This window comes from Sturnus vulgaris, chromosome 10 (genome assembly GCF_052056855.1).
Source record: "Sturnus vulgaris isolate bStuVul1 chromosome 10, bStuVul1.hap1, whole genome shotgun sequence".
In the NCBI taxonomy this organism is placed as follows: domain Eukaryota; kingdom Metazoa; phylum Chordata; class Aves; order Passeriformes; family Sturnidae; genus Sturnus; species Sturnus vulgaris.
Window position 1 is genome coordinate 13,666,940 of NC_142252.1, and position 21,620 is coordinate 13,688,559.

The 21,620-nt window shown below is 36.8% G+C and overlaps 1 protein-coding gene across 4 annotated transcripts in view; it reads right to left on the minus strand.

Moving 5' to 3' along the window:
• OPA1 (OPA1 mitochondrial dynamin like GTPase) overlaps positions 1 to 21,620 on the minus strand; it is a 51,065-nt gene that overhangs the window by 11,746 nt on the left and 17,699 nt on the right. For all 4 annotated transcript variants that reach the window (XM_014888842.2, XM_014888840.2, XM_014888841.2 and 1 more), the window contains 20 exons: positions 20,868 to 20,954; positions 19,891 to 20,004; positions 19,482 to 19,562; positions 19,013 to 19,087; positions 18,636 to 18,707; positions 18,402 to 18,501; positions 17,760 to 17,890; positions 17,155 to 17,227; positions 16,998 to 17,070; positions 16,134 to 16,249; positions 15,462 to 15,526; positions 14,128 to 14,204; positions 13,706 to 13,871; positions 13,040 to 13,192; positions 12,337 to 12,445; positions 11,620 to 11,699; positions 10,354 to 10,494; positions 8,917 to 9,033; positions 7,574 to 7,667; positions 7,152 to 7,262 (listed from right to left, as the gene is read on the minus strand). In XM_014888842.2, the coding sequence (XP_014744328.1) occupies positions 7,152 to 7,262; positions 7,574 to 7,667; positions 8,917 to 9,033; positions 10,354 to 10,494; positions 11,620 to 11,699; positions 12,337 to 12,445; positions 13,040 to 13,192; positions 13,706 to 13,871; positions 14,128 to 14,204; positions 15,462 to 15,526; positions 16,134 to 16,249; positions 16,998 to 17,070; positions 17,155 to 17,227; positions 17,760 to 17,890; positions 18,402 to 18,501; positions 18,636 to 18,707; positions 19,013 to 19,087; positions 19,482 to 19,562; positions 19,891 to 20,004; positions 20,868 to 20,954 (2,035 nt within the window). The remainder of the gene's footprint in view (positions 1 to 7,151; positions 7,263 to 7,573; positions 7,668 to 8,916; positions 9,034 to 10,353; positions 10,495 to 11,619; positions 11,700 to 12,336; positions 12,446 to 13,039; positions 13,193 to 13,705; positions 13,872 to 14,127; positions 14,205 to 15,461; positions 15,527 to 16,133; positions 16,250 to 16,997; positions 17,071 to 17,154; positions 17,228 to 17,759; positions 17,891 to 18,401; positions 18,502 to 18,635; positions 18,708 to 19,012; positions 19,088 to 19,481; positions 19,563 to 19,890; positions 20,005 to 20,867; positions 20,955 to 21,620) is intronic.

Genomic DNA, 21,620 nt, shown 5'->3' on the forward strand with positions numbered 1-21,620 from the left:
ATTATCTTACAACTAGAAAGTAACCATATTTTTACTTAAGTAGGTCTAAAACTCTAATATTTAGGCATTGTGGAAGAAATAAGAGCACAAAATAACCCTAATTCTTCATATTCTAATAAAATTACTCCATTTGCATTTCCTAAGATGCTTTCCTCTTTCCTGTATCTGACTTTGGGCAGCAGAGGTGACATTTGGGCACTACCTTCATATATCTTGAAAATGATACCTTTTTTCTGTATCTTGTAAACACTGAAAACCACACTGGCTCTGATTTAAGGACTATTAACCTTTGGAGCTAACTACCAGCCTTTTGAGCTGTTTTGTCTGCCTCTAGTTTCTATGGGAAAATTACCTATGATCTGCTTATTGGAGAGATCTTTCCCCCTACAGCTGAGCTTTGCCCCTATGATACACTGTGACCTTTTAAAAAAAAATTAAAGCTCATAATAGAAGAGCAAATGGAAGCGAAGGCTTTAGAAAGCCAAGTCAAAGCCTGATTTTAAGGAGCATATGTAATCAACAATGTCATGAAGGATAGAGGTCAAATCAAAACACGATTGGCAGTCATCTGAAGGAACTGAAATTTAATTAGGCTACAGTAATGACCACAGTATAGGATTACTTTCACACAGTATTTTTGTTCTTCAGCTAACAGCAATGAAAGAAAAAACGTAACCACGGAGCAAGTAATTAGATGCAAAGTACTCTTCACAGACTTTATCCTCAACTTTGCAAAAATGCATAACAAAAAAGGGGACTCACTTGGATTAAAACCAGTTTGTTACACAGAACAGACACAACAGAATCCACTCAGCTTAGCCAAATCACAGGAACTTCAGGTCCTGAGTCAGCAATTTGCATATGGAAGTGCCAACCTTAGGTTTCTAACTCCATTACAATGGCAAGTTTATTATATGCCAGTATGATATTAAATCATTCATGCTCCAAGTTGGCAAATGGCTTACATTCAACAACAGAAAAAGTAAATAAAAAATTTAAGGCTGTGACTTCAAAGCAATTACTTTAGATATAAAACTTGAAAGTATTTTACTGTAACTCTGGCTTGTTCAGTTTTTATATGCTTTAGTCTTTACAAGAAAATAATTAAGTTCTGCAAACTATTACATTTCATAGCTTACAAACGTATGACAGAATTGAAACAAACGGCCCTAAGCTGTATTTTCTTCATGTGAGGGCTTACTCCTCAAATGTTTCAAAAAGCTTTTGTGCAGAACGAAGTCTCAGCTAGCCCATGACACCTGTACAGGTGTCAACATTACTGACAAATGAACTTGGAGGCTGATCCATTCACTCTCATACCTAGCAATTTCAGGATCAAGTTTCCACAGGCATTCCCACCTCCTGCCAATTACTCTCCCATGCACATGGTTTTACTTATAATTTGATGAAGAACTGGGCTTTCTTTTCCAACTTGTGAGGACACAGGATATTGGATGAATAATATGCTGACCTAGGAAAGATGCTTTATATGCTGTTTTGTTTATCCTGTGGCTTTGCAACATTCATAGTTTTGCTGTTCAAAAGGACTAAAAGGGGAAGAAATAAATGAAGATGTATTTCAGATGGACATATGTATTTCTTTTGAGTCTGTGAGCTTTCAACCCTAGTGAAGTGAATGGCAAAGCTCCTGCTGCCTGCCTCAAGCTTGGATTCACCTAAAGCATTCCACATCTATGTGCACCATCTAGCATGCTTTAGGTGCTACTGCAATCGGGAGAGAAGGCACTTAGCTTTAGGATAAGACACTGGAAGATCCACTTCCTTTCTGAAGTGATGAAAGGATTCGGTTCCTAACAGTTTTTTCTTATTAAACCTTACTAAACTAGTACTTTCCATGCAGTTGCTAACCAGAAATGCGCATCTCAGGAAAAAAAAAAAAAAAAAAAAAAAAAAAAAAGCCTTCATAAATTACACGTGATACAAACAAAGCAGAAAACCCCGAGGGGGAGTGGAAAACAAGAGGGACAAGGACAGGCAAGTGCATCATCCTGCCGGAGGCGGGATGGGAGCCCCGCGCTCCCTCCGCGGCCGCTCAGCGCCACCGCGCGCCCGGCACCGGCACGGCCGGAGCGGCCCGACTGCCCCGGGCCCTGGGGAAACACAGCAGGGCCTGCACAGAGCGACCCTGCCGTCAGCGAGCTGCTTCTAGGAAGCGTTTAACTGGGAACTCTACGTTTTCAAACGTGTTATAAATAGTCTACAGAAAGGTAAGATTTACCCGCACGCTATCAGGCATTGCTGCTGAAATTACTGGTCTGGCATTTATGTTAAAAACAAAAGAGCAGAAAATACATTGTTCATGTTGAAATTTAAGTGTTTCACCTATGTATTTTTTCTTTAAAAAAAATGTATTGACAAATACTGAAGAACACAATTAAAAAGATACAGTTCTAGTGAAGGTGTGACTTCAAATAATTGTCTTCTATAAATAACCAACCAAGCCAGCATTTTAAAATACACGTAACATTTAAAACCTTCAGTAACTTCAGAGGCAGCCTGCACGAATGTTCAGTATCATTCACTTTGAAAGGTTAAACAAAAACAGGAGAAAACAGTACAAACTAGCAAATACTGCAAAAGATCACTGATAAAAAATTAAGAGATATATATTGACTCATCCATTTTCAAAAGTACTGTAGAAATAAAGGGTAATTTAAAATAAAAAGAGCACGTGGAAAAGATTTGCGTAGAGCTGCACATACTTGTGTGTAACAGCTGCAGGAATTTGAAGGGATTGACTTGCCACCATTAGATTTTCCCTCCAGCCTAGAGCAGTGCCTTAAAGCCTGCAATATAAACAGGGCAATCTTGCCAAGAGGCTTTTCTGTGAAATTCTTTTAAAATATTAATGTTTACCATTGTACTCTGAGGTCCTTCTATCCCATTTCAGTTCTTATGGAACACAGCATATTTAAGATACTGATGTAGCTAAGCAAATACGTAGTTGTATGGAATATAAATTTCAAATCAAAGGATTTGGTCCTTGAGCAGTAAGCACAATCAAGATGCAAATGGCAGAGAACTTTGGTGAAGAACTTCAATAAAAATAATGCCCCAGAGTTGTGAGGGAGGTTGTGAGCAACTGCATTAAAACAGGTTCCTATCAACTGCTGAATAAGCCTAAAGTACCCAGATAGACAGGTAAGAGACACACAGCAAATAACTCTTGTTTCTGAATCCTCATAATAAAAAACCAATAAACGTATCTCAACTATACCTACAGTTTTAAAGCATGACAGGAAAAGGAAAATATCATGGCTGTCACTTTCCACACAAGAACTTAAGAGTTGTAGCAGATAGACCACTGCAGCATCAGCTCACTGTTCAATAACAGGCAAAAGAGGAAACAGACTACAAGGAATTACTGTAAAAAGACCAGAATAAAACCCAGAAAGCATCTTAACACAAGTGTATAAATCCATAATGTAGATACATTTCAAATATTTTGTGCAAGGTCTGCTCTTTCACCTCAGAAAGGAACTAAGTGGAACTAAGAAGAAAAGAGTGGCAAGGCTGACTGAAACCAGGAAACAACATCCATGCAAAGAACAACTACACCATGAGAACTTTTCAAGTCAGAAAAAAGAACATCAAGTGCAGGTAGCACACACGTCTGTGAAGACGTGAATGGCAAAAAAAATGAATAGAAAAAGATTACTGAAGGTTTTTCACAGTGCAAGAACTAAGGAGAACCAAATGAAACTGGCAGGTGGCTCAGAAACAAACAAAAGGAAGTACTTTTTCTCACAATGTGTAGTTGAACCCTGGAACTAATTGCCACAGGATGTTGCAGATGCCAAAGTTTACATGAGTTCAAAAAGCAATTAGAGAAATTCATAGGAGGGAAAAAAAAGTCCATGAATGCCTATTAATCACAAAGATATTACCTCAGGATTAGGAAATCTTGGAACCACAGATTGTGGGGCTGCTGTGAGAGCATAACAGGCAAGTACTACTGTATGCTTCTGCTGTTCCCACGCCTGCTCACTGCCAGGGTCAGGACACTGGGATACATCAACCACAGGTGTATCTTCCAGTACAAGCATTCTTATAGAGTGACTGCATTTTAGGACATTTCTGAAGTCAATTTTCCCAATTTAGCTATTCATGCTCTCCTCTGCCCCTTTTTGCACTCTATGATCCTTTCTTCTGAAAGGCCTCTGATCCTAGGGCTTCTTCATTTCCACAAACTTAGTAACCATTCACTGGTACAAATATCACAACAATACTCATGTCAAGGAGTACATATATATTACATTTAAAGCACATTTTTGAAGAAACAGCAACCTTCAGTACATTAAAAAATTAATAGTTTGTTTCAAAGATCTGTTTACACTCTGTAAAATAGCTAGAATAAAATTTGAGATATGAACAGTGAGAAGCAGCAAGATTCAGGGCATAAATGTCATATAAGGAATACTCTTACATAGCATTAAAGTACCATTCAAGGATGTAGAACACAGACAACAAAACCTGCTCTAGTAAGTTTTGAGTCCTGTGTGAGCTCTCATCATGAGACTCGGTCACCCATTTTAGTAATAGCCATTAATCAGTATCCTGAACAAACAATAAAACACTTTCAGTGCTTCAGCATTAAAAGACTGATATAAGAGCAGTGAGACACTGTTCCCATACAAGCAGCCTCAAGAGGAGGCATCCCAACCTCAGGTATATAAATAATTTACATTTGCAAGTAGAGTTTCTAATCAGGAAGTGAATCCCAGACCCATATTTACAAATTTAGACTGGAAATTAGAAGTCTATTTGTAACCACCAGAAGAATGACATCCTGGAACATGTTTTCAGTGTCAATACTGAGCCCCAACAAGTAACTGATTTGAAGACAGAGCTCAAGATATTCGAATCAGCTGGGTTATATAAACACAGCTGCATAGAATGGAGAAACTGGACTTTGTGATTCAGGAGATTACTTCCCTTCCTAATTAAAATACCAATATTTTATGAAGGGGTGTCACAGGAGTCACGATTTTTTCCTTTAGGAGAGTTCTGAACTTTACCAAGTGCTACAAGAAGGAAATTATAGCCATCTGAGAGTTCAATGCTCTATGCTATCAAACTCTGTCTCAAGGGTATATAAAAATAACTTCTGCACCATAGAAAAGCATTCTGTCACCAAGGGAAAGGCAAATAAACCCCATTTTCCTGTCATATTCCCATAAAAATCACTTAGCAATAAAAGCATGCAGAAAGAACATAGCTGATATGAGTATGGAGCTCAGCAGTGGTAGTTTTAAAATCTTCCCACAGGTACAATAAAGCAGGACATATCATCATACATTGTTTTGTACTGAATAACAATTATTTCTTTAGAATAATGCGTGTGGGATCTGTGACCTCCTGAATTTAAAGAAATACAGTGCAGTGACATGTTTTTGCTACACAGTAATTTATGAAATGCAAACTCTACGCTTGAAGCATTTATACCAGTGCACTGACACCTCAGGTTATGAACACACACAGGCTGCTCCTACAGGTCTAGTCTTAGTTTACAAAATGATGACCTCAGCTGCCACTGCTTTGAAATGGGAGCCTATTACTGAGGCTGGGGAAAAGCAAAGTTGACAATGCAAAAATTCTAAGCCAATTTCAGTGCAAAATAAAGACACGTTAACTTAAACATAATGTTAGGGTTTTTTAATTTTGTTTTAAAACATGGAAACCTTCAGGATAAATCCAAATTGCCAAGGTTCACTCTATACCAGTGTTTGCACAGGAAAAAAGCCCAAAAAGTCAGCATCCAGCATCAAAGCAATAAAGCAAGCAGCACTGCTTGAAAAGGAGAACTTCCTCAATAAAAGTCTGCATCCTACTATGCAGCTACTACTTGTTTTACCTCAACATATATAGAGAGGAGGAGAACCTCTTATGCTGTAAAACACATTCTACCTACTCTAAAAGACTGTTTACATAAAGGTTGATACAGGATTTCAAAAGCAACAGAGGATGTTTGGAGAAAATTATGTGCCCATCATAAAATTATACACTCATAGCACCCGCTTCAGACGTCAGTCAAGAAAACAAAGGCAATTTGCCCTAGATCATCAAAACTACTCACAATTCCAAAATTTTACATTTTCTAAAGGACAACAAATACAATTCATTGGGATTTCAAAAACAATACTTCCAATAAGACAGTATTTTCAGTATAGCCAAACCAGCACTACTAAAAATAAATCCTTAGATTTTGAGTTTACTGTAAGCAAAACATTTACTTTATATTACATTTTGGATGTAAAAAAATAAAAATATGATTCACACTTAGGTAACTAACAGCTGTTGCAGCCTTCTCTGTCCCACTGAACCCTGGGTATAAGAACTTTCCTAATTACTAATTAAAAGAAGAAACGCTGATCACAATATTCATTTAATCCGAATTAAATATCTTAAGTCATATTTTAAGACAAAAATTAGTTTCTACATCAGACACAAAATAAGAGGTCTAAGATTTGTCACCTGTGAACATGCAGGTATTTACCTAACTATAGGAACTTCATTTATCACTAGCATTTTTTTCTTTTCCCTTTTGCATAGCATTGTCTTTTCCCCCTCTCAGACCAGGTGCACAGTTGGGGTTTAAGTGGAAGTCTCACAGAACAGCAGAATGCTGGCAAAAAGACAATGGTATGTGTGCAAGACAAGGTCCATCAGCTAAAATGCAGTCTAAACCCTACTGGATGTGCAGGCAGACAACAAGAAATAATCTCAACCTGGACTGTCACCTTAAAAACTTTCACTGTTTAAAATCTTATTATATTAATCATAAAACCTTAATGGTCTTTGAGCAGTTTTTGAGTTACCCAAAACATTATACTACTGTAATCCCTCTGGAAGGGGAATCTCCCTTTAAATATTACTCTGTTTTAACCACATTTTTTCAACATATTTATGTAAGTGCAGTTAGATCTAGTGGAAATTATATTATCACACTATACTATCCATGTCCATCTTAGAATCAGTAAGATTTGACCATATTTAAGGAAAAATCTGTATGATAGTAAATAAATGCCAGCACATGAACAACCTACATCACACTGAATATTCTCAAGGACAGTGCTCAGAATTTGCTTCAATTCAAGCTCATTCCAAAACCCTGCAGGGTGGGTACTTACTGAGATCCTCTGCAAGCTGAACTCTCTTGCCAGTTAGGAGCATCACCTTTTTTTCATTGTCTTCAGCAAAATCTTCAAGCACTTCCTTTACATTCTTCTCCAAGCGTCTTACTGTAAAAAAATAAAACAAAGTGACCAAAAAAGAGTGATTGGCAACACTTCTGCAACTCCAATGACCTAAGGACCAATCTTGGGAAGGTCTGTTGGAAACACAATATATGTTACCATACTTATTAATCTGACAGGAGAAAAGGCAAACTTCTGCACACAGAAACCCCTTCTTTGGACCATTAAGAATGGAAATTCTTTGAGAAAGATTTTTAAATTTCAGAGGGTATTTACCCGCTAAGCAAAATTATTATTGGATTACTTTTTTAGGTGATAATTTTTTGTTTCAAACTCTCCCACTGACTGAGCCTTACCTTCAGTGTTAGTGAGCTGCTGCCTCAGTGTATTTGCTGTAATCGCCAGCATTCGCTGTATTCGCCAGAAGAGGACGATGTCGTTACATTCAAGCTGGAATGACAGAACTTGTGGTGTCAGACCTCTGATGTCCAGTGAACATCTTACACACACAAGAATCTCTTTTGGCACTCCCAGCAGCAACTGTAACCTCATGTTTATATACCCAGACCTTGCACAAAAATCCCACAGAATTACGGGTGTAGGTAACAAGGAAGCACATCAAAAATACTTCACAAGAACCACATCACCCTTATTTAATGCACTGCATCACCTTCACGTCTGCTATTTTCAACAAAAAGAGCTGTATCATGGGAAACCAAGAAAAAACAATTTGCATACGCTTTATGCAGGCTGGGGAGTGTAACCTAATGCTCACTGGAACATCACTGTTCATAGCAAATATACTGAGAGACAACAGCTGAGCTCTGGGGTGTGCCTCCCTGCATGAACAAATGCTTCTGAAGACAGGGCTGGGCCAAGGGCTGTATTTGTTAACAACAGAAGAAACAGTTTCTACACCTGCAAGGATGGCAGGAGGGAGCATTAAGTTCACATTAGGACACCTTAAAAATATTGGAACATGGTTAGAAGTTTAAGTGTCATGAAGAGGCAGGTCTCCATATCTCTTACAGGCAAAGGTATTTCTAAAGTAACAAAGATTTCTGGCTTCATGGCTCATTAAGAGAAAACAAAGTGAGTTGCTCTACCTTTCCAGCAATTTCTCTTTGATTTAAAATATAATGGTAAGAAAATAGTGTATTCTTTGTGTGATTTGATGCATACTGTCATGTATTGCACAAGCTTGGGTTCCCAAAACTGCAAAGTTATGTATAAAGTCCCATTTGAAAACTCCATAGCTGTTCAATATTTTTCCCATTGATCACACGTGGTTCTAAGCATTAACTATAAACATTTACTGACCATAATTTTCCTATAAATCCATAGGGATGTTTTCTGATTTTTTTGTATAAGTGAAGTAAGTAACTATTAATGGGAAAGCAGAAGAAACGGCTATCAACAACGTATCAACAGCCGTACACTACTGGTTTTAACTGCATTTTCAATACACATCGATTAGAAACAGATGTTTAGGTCATGGCTGATACCTAGTGGTCATTTTACATAATTACCACCAGGATGGCATTTTATCCATTACAAGCCTCATGTAAAACATATCTGAGATCACCAGCTATCTGGTCAGGCTACTTTGAAGTATTTTTAGATTTTTTTTTTTCAACTGAAATAGAAATATTAAGGCAAAACACTAGTGTAGATGAAGAACATCTGTTCTTCAATTTACCTCTGAATCCACAAAATGCCTCTGATAATAATAGAAGCCTCTTCGACATAGACTGCAGTGGTTCAAAGCGGACTTCAGGAAGTATCTTCTATAAATTTGGTGCCATGTGTCTTTAATCTAGAAAAAGAGGATTTAAATTTGACTAAATAAATAAATACATACCCTTACTATCGTGTTTAGATTAATGAGTGCATTTAATTTAAAAATGTAACTCCAAATTCCACTGTTGCTATCATGTAACATACATCTAAATATTTCTCAGCAATTTATCTGCAACTAGGATATGATTAATGTGTTAGTTACACTTGGCAAACACTACAGATGACTTGTGAATTTAAAAACCTACTCTTCCATGAACATAACTGAATGCTTAAAAATACTGTCTGCAGCCAAAACACGTTTAAATTACACACTACAAAACATTCTTTAGCACTGAGAACACATTTTTGAGATGTACCCATTAATTTACCAATTAAACCAGATTAAAGCTTAGAGAAATATTTAATGGGTCTTACGTAAACAAACATTTATAACTTTTCTTGATTAGGCTTATTATGTTTCAGTTCTGCAAAATTAAATACTGGTATCAAGATGCCTCTCTGGAAAACCCATAAAACATAATCAAGAAAATCAGTTGCTTAGCTAGAAAAAAAACCCTCAATTTTCACTCAGCCTCCTCATGCAGAGGTCGTGGATCACTACTATGACCTTTATAAAAAATGGTAAGTGCTGTACAGGAAAGGAGTAGCAGATACTACAAAAATTCTTCTTCCTAGAAGAAGTGCATGTATTAATGCGACAAAGGTAGCCAAAGTTACTGCAGAAAATAAATCACTGCTATAGGAAATCTACATCTATTACTTATTAATGTCTGGATTCTCATTTATTTAAAATCTCACATTTAATTAGATAATAGGTCTAATTACCCTTAAGGGGCTTTCGCTGCAATGAGATATGTCATTTTCCAGAATATTTCAAATGTACAATATAATCCCTTGGGACATGAAAAAAATTCCTGCCTCTTCCTAAGTATTAAAAAAAAAAATTCTCTCTTCATTTTACCAATGAACTGCGAACTTCACATACAACCACATTGAAAGCTTTAGGATACACAGTATGTTTTTACTGTAACTTGCTCACAAAGGCCTTGATTACATCTGAACAATAATTTCTAACGAGCTTTGTTACAATGTAGGCAAGAAAATCTGCTCAGCAGATTCTGATTCCAGTCTAAAGGGACAGATTCCAAAATGCTGTACAGCCACTGTCTGCCAGCCAACAGAAGTGTGTGAATTGCGTGCAAGCAGTCAGTGATTTGTTTGGAAACATCTGCATTACAAAATCAGTATTCAGATGAAGTCTTTTCTGTGCCATCTAGAAAACGTTCAAGTGTTCACAGGGGGCTTCCACGAGTCTTGTTACAATTCTGCATCTCACCACAGATGGATCCACTGCTACTCTTCTTGCTTCCAGATTCTTTCTGACAGTCGTCACTTCATCATTTGCCAGATAAGCGGGATGATCTTCATTGCACTTGATCAATTTCTCAAGTTCATTTTTTGTTTCATTACGAATATTCTAGGATAGGAATGATTAGTTGGGATTTATTATTAGAGACTCAGAGATCATCAGCACCTCCTCAATAAACACTCTATTTGATTAATAAGCCAGGGCAGAAAAAAAACCTCTGACACTATAACTTTTAAGTTACTTCAAAAAGAATTTATGCAAAAACACATCAAATATAGCATTTTTAATGGACAATTCACTGTCAATTTATTTTTTTTCCTTTTCATTATACACAGAAATGCAGAACAAGAATAGAAGGGAAAAAAAATGGTAGATGTTAGCCCCCTTTCTCCTACATGAATATCTGCTAGCAAGGTTCACATTCATACACCACCTGCGATACTGATGAGAACTGTACTTTTTTCCTATTAGCTAGCAGGAACTCTCCATGGACTCATACCTTTAAGGTGCTGTTGCTAAAAAGTCAATTAACATAGGCTGAAGTCACTACCTTGCTCTAATAGCTGTCTGCATATGGCTGACTGTAAAACTCCCTTCGCTGAAACAATTACTTCCTATTCTATCCTTTTAAATTCTGCTTACTTTTTTAAAGTAAGAGTTTGAGAATCATCTAGAAAAAGTAATATAGGAAGTCCATCATCTCTGGGCATCGAACAAAAGGTGCTATTAAAATTTAAAGGAGACTTCCAAAAGCTATGACCAAATGAGAGATGTTATGATGAATATGGACAATCAAAAGAGAAAACTGTGATTGCAATGTGAGTGATAATGCTAACACATACTAATTAAATCCAAATAGAGCATGACAGGAAATTGCATGTGACTTCTGTTTAGAAGGCAGGCATGAAAAGCATACAAGAGAATAGCCCAGTTTCCACCTTCTTTCATTGATTTCTTTCTACTGAAAGAACTTCAATACACAGGTCAATGGCATCACAGCAAAGATGTAATTCAGTTGAAAAATGGAAAATCGTTTACAAGTCACTCTGTAGATGGATCATGGAAGAAGTATACTAAATTTTCCATACTATTTAAAACAATGACTAGTGAGGTTTTTTTTGTAGTAATCTAAATAGTGTGAAGAGAATTGGTAGTTTTGAAAATTTATTGAGTAATAATCAAAGTTTTCTAAAGGTAGCAAACTATAAATTTTTTATAATTTTTTTCTTTTACCTGTTCTTTGGTGCGGCCTACCCAGTACAACCATCTTTTCTTCCAGTTTGGACCCACCATATCTTCAATAACAGATTCAGCTGGAAAAGGAGGCACGATATTAATTATCAAACAAAATATATGCAGCCAGCCAAATTTATACTTTCAAAATTAAGTATGTGAACAAGAATGAACATTTTATGTTGAAGAACATAAAATACACCACACACTGAGTTAAGTCAGGTGTCTTTTACTTCAAGCAATGGTTAACGTATTTTACTAAAATTTGAAAATTACTTCCAACCAATAGACACTTCAAAAAGTACAAAAAAACCACAACACCCCTCTACTGAGACCACCCTCCCAGTTCCAAATCATGCATTAAAAAAACCTCAAATCTTACCTTGGCTGCAACGTGCATCAAAACTGATTATGTTAGAAACCATAAACAGACCAACTATTTTCCCTAAATTTATCCTGTTCTCCTACACGTGCATTTATACCATTTTTTTACTTTATAGATCTCTACTGCTTCTCATTCAGTTGCCTCATTTTAAGAGCAAGAGCATGAGAGCTTTTGAGGCTGTATTTTGCTAAATATTTTCATGAGTACCATTGCAAGCAGTCACCACTGTGTCAGTTGGGCTGATACAAAGGCTGCACTTCAGTGAAGTGAACTAGATCAAGACTGGCTGAGATTAAAAAGGGAAGAAGAGTGGAATACATGACACCACTCACTGTCTTTGAGCCGACTTTGGAGCGTCTCTTCCATGAAATGAATGGCTGCATCCCACTGCTGTTTATCAGATATTGACCGATCTTCTAACGCATTGTGCTGGATCACCCGCTGCAATACAGAATGTCACTTTAGCACGCAGTAAATCATTTATTCAGGATTTAGTTCATAACCCATTTCTAGTATTCTCTTCATTTTTTAATGTCTGCTAAAACAGATTATATTGGGCACACAAAAGATATTCAAGAGGCACGTTTCAAAACACTGCTAAAATTTTCCTGTGTCTCTCACTCTTTTCTACAGCCTGCATAAATAATAGAAAATATCAAAGAAAAGAAATGAGGTCCGTCTGGATTGCAGAATCTATAAAATGAAATGAAATGATGTTATTTTATGTGGCTACACTGAAGAGAACAAATAAACCGATGCCAAGCAATTCTCACCAGGCTGTTCTTGTGCAGGCAGTGGGTTATAGAGGACATTCATGAACCAACCAAAACAGTATTATTAGATACAATTTAGGACAATAACTAACAAAAGATAATAATGAAACGAATTGAGCAACACAGAACTAAAGCATTATATAGAAAAGGTGAGACGGACACAAGAAGAATAATTTTATGATTACAGTGAAAGAATGCAAAAATATTGATTATTCAACTCTAAGAAAAACATTTAAAGGCAAAAAAACCCACTACATTGTACCAGGCTATCCTCTGCTCTCTCATTCCATCTGTGTCGCTTAATAGTTTCTTCTTTGACAGCTTGCTTCAGTTTATCAAAGATATCATCGTGCTCTTTTCCTTTTTTTTCTGTCATGAAACGAGAAAATTCTTCTTGCAAAGTCTCCCATGCCACCTGAAAAGTTAGCAAACAATTCCTCCTGAAATGGACCATTATATCATGTACCAGCTGATAAAGGTACATTTATTACAATTCTTCCAAGTATGAAAATCTGAAGACTTTCCAAAAAAACCATGGAAGCATAAATCACTGACTTTTCCTTTGCTGCCTTATCCACTACTAATAAAAGTAACACTAAACTTTCCTTCACAGTATTGTAGCAAGCAGGATTCTGTTAAATTTGTGTAACTGTATTAAATGTGAATATACCTACTTGAGGGATTTGTTAACCTTGCAAAAATAGGTTCGAGTTTTCTTCTTTAACAGGCAAAATTCACCAGAAGAGCAAAATACAATGTTTCTGCTCTGTATGGTTCTGGGGCATCAAGATCTTGCCAGCCTTTTCTGACATGCAAGCTAACTAGAAGAATTGCAGTCACCCATTCAAGTATCACCTTTCTTTTCTGGAGTTATGCCTTCATTTTAAATTGTAATTAAGTTTTTTTTTTTTAATAACTAAATTCTCACCTCTACTGCTTTATTAGGCAGTTGCTTGTCAGTCCACTGCTTCAGTTTGATGTCCACAGTGGTGTTAAACGTCCCTGAGTTTGCAGTCTGTGCTGCTGGCAGGTAGATGTTCTCAATCACATGGGCAGATACCCTTTCCCACAAAGTCTTCTCAAGTATCTCCTCCCTAAAATGAGAGTTGTAACACATGTGATGGTTTCCAGTACACAAGTGACTAATAGATGTGCATTCAATTTTTTTAGTAACACAGAAAACAACACTACAGATCATCGGAATACAATATACTGTCCAAGAAAAACAGTTTCTTACTTATATTTGAGAATGTTGTTTACTAGATCTCATTTTTAAAGGCAAATTTCTCCTAGTAAATTATTGAAAAAAAAAAGAAAACAAAACAACAAAAAAAGAAAAAATTACCATACCAGTGTTTTGGTGTGACCTGAGTCAAACTTATGACTTCATCAAGAATCTCATTCTTTGCTTTCTCAAACAGTTCATTCTGTGCAAAACGAAATAATCAGATTAAGTATAGTTTGATCATGTTTCCATACAAAAGGTAAAAAATCCAATACCTTTTTCTTCATGTCTTTAAGCTTCAAATGACACCTCCTGGTCATGTTCTGAACAATGTTATGTGTGCATATCATCAGCTACCCTGGTTTACCATACATTTTCCCCCCCCCATGTCTTACATGCCTTTGTCCAGGCATGGCATTTCAATATTCAGGATCTCTGTAAAAGAACTAGAAAATGAGATCCCAATTGTTTTGTTACTCTGTTTGAAAGATCGGGGCATGTAACTTCTCTTTGCCAGTTCTGTCATAATCACAAAGAAATACTGACCTATCCCTTTGGGCAAGTTAGGTTAGAAGAGTGAAGGACGTATGTGCTGAAGCATCACAATTTTGAAGAACAGTATTTCCTTCCCCCACAATAATTTATACTGTCCTAACATTTTGAAATGTCAGTACTGTTGGGGAAGATGAAAATGGAAAACCTTATAAATATGATTGCCTGGCGAAGGGTTTTGAGAATATGGAAATTATAAGCAAGATTGAAATGAAAGCCATCTTTGAGATACCAAACCTTAGTTACTGAACAACTAGAAAACAATAGTATGGCCAGCTGAAAGTAATCCCCTTTCGATTGAACAATTCCCTCTGCTTGCAGACAGGTCCAAAGGGCAGAGAAGACCCTACTAGCTTGGTAAAGAGGGTCCAAAGAATAGTTTTTAGGGCTTAAAGTGTAACACAGTACAGTAATGTAGTGATTCTTATAGGCTGTATGTAAATGCTATAGAATTTGTATCTTGTATTAGATTGGTTAGTGAAAATTAGAATATTCCACACAGAAGAAAATTTATTGTAACAGGAACCTCGCTCTCTTACTTTACTCTCTTGCCTCTCTTACCTCTCTGATGCTCTTACTTTTGCTCTCTTACTTCTTACCTCTTAACCCTTGCTCTCTCTTAACTTTTTTTACTCTTGCCTTCCTGCTCTTACGGGCCTGCTCCGAGCTGCAGCTGGCAGCTCCAAGCAGGGCCCTTTTACTCACGCCCAATGCAATAAACAACAAGTTCCCAACACCTGGCTTTAGAGATCTCTCCATCAGTCCCAACCGTCCAGACCCGTGGCTCCTACACAGTACTTTATGCTAACTTTAAGAAACCTTTACTAGTGAAATTAAAAGGCATACATTTTAATTAATAATCTTCAACCCTTTGTAGCACACCAATGAAAGCAGTAGTGTAATTTACCCTGTCAAGCTCTCGCAACCGGGGGTAATTGTTCTTCCATTCCGTCTCAAGATTGAAACGCGTGGCTGCAAAAATCAGAAACAGGGCCTTGTTTTGTGTAATTGTCCATATGCACTTCATGACTACCTTAAAAGTTCAGCAGGTCTTAAAATAGCCACAAATCTTGCTTATGAAAAGCTCTCCAAGAACTTTAAGCCTGTCTTCAAATGAGCAGAATTTTCTTCTGTCTATGCCAAGATACTCTGTCTACAAATTGCAGAATTCATGCATTAAAAAGACACAGTGGAGTCATTCAACTGCCAGCTCTGCACATGTCAGCCCTGCCCTGGCTGACCAGATGGTACCTCTATGCAGGAAGCCATTTTAAACACCTTAATCCAGTGGAAGAACTGTGTTTTGCCCATAAAAAACCCCCCAACTTTATTTTTGTTTTTTATGCTTACTTACTCCTTTGGTTTTTAGAGCAAGCGGTACTTCACAACATATATTACTTTTTACTTTTTTTTTCTAGAAATTACCTGGGGCAATTATCAATTAATGGGAAATGCTGACCATATAAAATGTATGAAACTATTGCCCAAGCATTCTGGCAGAACAGTATTATATGCAATAGAAGAAATAACTGTTTAACAGCAAGTTGCTATTTCCCTTGCTTTTTGAAAACATTTTTACCTTTAAAAGCATCTGCTTGCTGTTCCACAGACTCTCTCACCATCTTCCAAAAGCAGTCTGACACAGCAAGACTTAAATTCTTAGTTGTTACTTGATGTGCTTTCAGCATACTTGTCCTGTAAAGACAGATAGAGGAAGTTCTCTACATACCCATGCTTTCAGGTCTCCATTTTCTCCTCTCTAGAATAAAGCTTTGCTTCTTAGAAAATAACATGTAACTGTGTACCTAACCCAAATTCCAGTCTCTTCCTCTAAACTACTCAGTGTAGATCATCACCAAAGCAAGGGGAAAAACCCCCAAACAAAACACAGGAACAAAAAAACCCATCCTAAGTAAGTTTTTATTCTGGAGGTTGCAGTTCAGGTACTACAGTCCCAAAGATCATGTACTATACTTTCCTGAGGAATACCAGCCTGTGAAATCCAAACTCTACTCAGTGAACTTCCCTCAGAACACACAAATGAACCCTCTGACTACAACATGGCCACACCAAAACAACTGACATTTAGAGGCACTAAAACTCACTTTTGGGCTGGATTCACTCCTATAAGCTCTAAGTATTTAGACAGGCTGAAACTTAGCTCTTGTAGAGCTGATGGAGACACACACAAACCTTGGAAGAGTGGCCCAGAACTGCAATGCAATCAGCTGCTGCCTGAAGATGGCTGTCTGTCTCCAGTGACTTACAGCAAGCATTAGGAAACCAGGATAAATCGGTCACCTCAACATAATACTTAATTTAACAAATTATATCACAGTTAGTGTTTCCACATTGCAATCCTTTTAAATTCAATAAGAAAAACTGATGCTAGCATTTACCAACACAGGCTCATTTTAATAGAAAGAATAAAATAGCAACATACTTTAACAGCTTTGAATTCTGAAAAAATTCCTCTTCATATTCTTTAATAGATTCAATGCTTTCACTGCTGTTTCCTGCAGAAAGAAAAGAGTGCTGCAACAGTTCTGTGCTTTCTGGGCTACTAAGGACAAAATGAACAGAGCTAGAGCTCTCTTTACCTTTTCCAGTAACAACTGCAAAATAACCCAAAGCTTTCATTGGGAAGAGTTTGCCTTCAATGATTTGCTGGATCTTTGAAAATAAAGGATTAAAAAAAAACCATCATTAACTTCACATCATTAACAGAGACATCCTTTCCTTCAGCACAATTTTAAGGCCAGACCTACTTATATCTATGCATAGAGTATTGCAGTTTTTCATGGGACTATGATTTCTATTGAGATTGAAAACAAAAAAAAAATTAAAGGCATAGATCAAATAAGGCATAACACAGCAGAACATGAAACATAACAAGAATGCCTATCCCGGAACATCTTTAAGCCTTTTTGGGAAATGGAACTTGCTCAGGTCATCTTCAAGAAAGGAATCAGTATTACAGCAAGTTGAGACTGAAGTCCCATAGCTAACCACTAAAAGTAAGGCCTGAGAGAGATCAAAACAACAACCACAAAAAAAAAAATCATACTGAATACTGAATAGAAATAAGCACTCAAAACCATTTCAAACAGGCAGGAGAGGTCCAATATCTCTGGACCAGCATCTCAAGTATTTTACCATGTATTACTTCAGCCAGCACAATGTGAGAAAAAGAGTTTCAGCTCACCCTGCTTGGACTAGCCACATTTTTCTCTGCAAGATCAACCTTAGTCAACACAAATATTGTCCTTTTTCCTTGGGGATCCATTTGGCTGACTAAGTCTGTGACAATGCTGCGTTCTGCATCCACTGACCCATCTAAAATAAATACAAAGTTTATTTTAGAGACTATGTAATCTAATACACAGTAGCTATCAAGTAAGTTCCATGTTACAAATTTAACCCAGTAAAATTAGACTTATGTTCCATTTTTGGATACACACAGTGGAAAAATTGCTTTCTTTCCAGAACCAAAACAAATCAGTTTGCTGTAGTTCTGTTTTGAACACGTACCAGCTTTCTCAAAATATTCAACATTATATTATATTCAATATTATTGCACGTTACACCCAAAAACACTTTTGTGGAAAACTTGAATTTTATTATCACCACCATTTTTCTTTAATGCTAAAAAAAACTCTTAGCAAAAAGTTGCTTTTTGCCAATTTTGCACAGATTGCCTTAATTTATAAACAGACATTCCACAGTATACTGTTTTGTACACTACACAAATTATCAGAAAAGGAAAAATACTATCAGAACAGACTCCAGAGTAACATAAGAACTATGATTAAAAATATAAATGGATAATTGTTTAGATTCTGAGTACCTTGAATACAGAGGATGATGGCATTAGGATTCTGCATGTAGGCCCTGCTGATACTAAAGATAGTTTCCTTTGTATCTGGAGCCATACCCGATGTCACAGTCTTTAATATGCAAATGGAGATAAATATTTAAAGAAAAACAAAGAAAAAAAAAGTTAAAAAAACCCCAATGGCTAATGTTCTTACCAATAACGCTACCTCATTTACCTTCACTTTTAAAATTATTGCATACTTACACTAATGACTCCAGGTAAATCAACCAATACCATTCGCTGCAAACCAGGACCCTTCACGCTTAAGGAGATGGTCTGTGAAATAAAATTGAAATTAGAGGTTTATATACCACCTACTTTGAATGCAGTTACATAGACAAACACACATATATAAAACTATATGACACATATTTACACACATATATTTTAATCAGCAATAACCTTATTTTAAGTAGGAAGTACAACTTCTAATGCAAGTAATTGTTGTATAAAACGCAATTTGTATACTGCAAAATATGAAGTATTTGCAAACTGGATTAACCACAGTCTCCAAACTGAAGAATACTTACAAAACATATACATGTACAGATATTTACCATTAAATATTTGACAAGTCTTACCTCAGTGCTAACAGTGCACCCTTCTTTCACACTATTTCTCATTCTGATTTCTATTTCATTTCTCAAAGCTGCAAGCTGTTACAAGAAAAGCAAAATACCAAACACAAAACTCTTTATAACTGTGATAGAAGAAAAATAGCCTACACTGAAAAACAATTTTAGTTAGGGATGAAGATCTCAGTTTATAAGTATTATTTCAAATGCATGTTTAGTAAGTCTGGTAAACGGGGCACTAAATGACAGATTACCTTCAGATCCCTTCATGCTTCGTGTCTTGGCACAAGGAGCACTCTACATTTTATCCACTTCAGAGCCAGCTAAAGAGTTAATTTAGTAACTCCTACAATGCCTTACCCCACTAAACATCTTTCAGTCTAATTAAACAGGGGCTTAGAGATCACAGAGACACAAAATTATTCAGAGGATCAATAGAAGTCTCATCAACTTCCAGTCACTTTATTATACTTACATCCTCCTCTTTGGTCAGATCAAACTCCCGAGAGCTGTCTTTGAAAAAAGCCACATGGTGGGGACCTTCACTAAGGGTTACCTAAATGTTAAAAGCTTTAATGAGAAAGTGCAGCAAACCTAACACAGAGAAACCTGAGAAGTACACGGCATATGTACACTTCCCTCTGTAGAAACACAATTATATGTAGTGCTTATTTAGCACAAAATTAATAAGTGGTACTGCTACTATTCAGACAGTACACATGGATCATATACAGATCTGCAGAGCTTTTGTCATTGGCTGAAACAACTCCCTTGCTTAGAGGCTATTTAAAAAAAAACTATGTACATGTATGCTTCAATCAATGTCATGCTCAGAGGGAGAACAATACAGCAAATGCTGATTCAGAGATGATGATGTTTCTTACCTTGACAGGGGAACGTGTCATCATCTCCCCAGAGCCTCGAGGGAATATGCGGGCCTGGGCAATCATTTCTAACACGCTGGTTTTTCCTGCACTTTGATCTCCAACCACCACCACCTTAAGTGAAAGTTTAAACAGCCATTGGCTTTTGGAAAGACATTTTGGAAGTTTAGACAAAACCTGACTAGGAAGACATACATCTGTATCAACACCAGCTGTATTTTGCTTGATTATAAATGCAATGGTTTAAAGATTGAATCTTTGAAGAAATACTAACCTGTAGTCAAGCAAAGAAATTGACAGCACAGTCCACAAAGCACCCTGCCAGGGCATCTAATGAAGAGAGGGAGGGCTTGTTGCCCTCGTGGCAGGCAGCCCTTCTCTTCTTGTACAAAACCCTTTCAGCAGGCAAAACACTACTCATCTGGTAGATACGGCTTCTGCCTAGAAAGAGCTGAATCCTGAATTCTTCCATCTTAGCGGCTTCCTGTAGAAGCTACCAATGCTACAGGTGGTTGTGAATGCAGGAAGCATTCCTGGCTCTCTCCTACACCAGCAGTCAGCCTAACCCCTTCCCAAATCCACTCCTAACAGCAGCACTGCTGTGGGAGATGGACAGGGCACCTTAGTCACTCAGCTCCACTCACACAAAGCGGGAAACAACAACCATTTTTACACAGCTGAGGAGGATGAGGTGCACAGACTGAAACCATTTAAAATTAAAAACTCAGCACAGCAGCACTAACTGAATCTAGACAGGGTTTATCTAAGAGTCAAAACAGGCTTGGCTAGGTTAAATTGGTTATTTTCAAAATTATATTACTGCTTTCAAAATGAAAGACATCTCTTAAGCAAAAAGGTGGAGTAACAAGAAAATAGCCTAGCACTAACTGTGGATTATTCTGGAATATAATTAAATGGTCTATTTAATTGTAAAACTGGTGTTTCAGTAAAAATCATTGAATTTGTTATCTACTTACTCGAGGTAGGTGATCTTGTGTGTTGTAACTGGCATCATAATCAGATAGGATGTCAAGTACTTCAGAATACATATCAATCAAGGACTTCTACAAAATAAAAGTACAGAGAAAAAACACAGCCAAATAAGAGAACAAAGGTTTCAGACTACTTCTTCTGTAAACTTATGTAAAAATATTTTTACTTTCTTCTGATTGTTTGAAACCACAGCTGTCTATACTGCAGCAAAGATCTTTGGTCTATGTAATACAATACCAAGTAAAGTCACTCCTTGACTCCTGTGGATGAAAGAGGAAAATGAGAGCTCCTATGTACAACATAAGAGAACAACTGAGTGCAAACTCCACAGCTTTCAAGTTAAGCTGAATTTCTTCCATTTAACATCTAGACTTATTTAATTTGATGAACAATAAACATTCATAAGAATATAGTTATTAATCTTATTCTGCACAAGTAAGATTCATCTTTCAGTTCCCTGAGGAAAGCGAAAGATCCATAATAGTTAACAATGACATAGAGAAGCAGACAACATCCATTTTTAGAATGCTCAGGATGCTGGCAGACAAAAACAAAAGCCAGTCTCATTGGATTTATAGAGTCATTAAATGATGTTCCCTCACTCTGTAACTTTCTCCTACCAAACTCAATGAGACCCATAACAAAGCACAAAGGTATCAGACTGTATGTACAAGAAGAGTTGGAGGCCAAGATTCTCCAAAAATGTAGTGAAGCTACATAAAAAAACCAAGTCACAT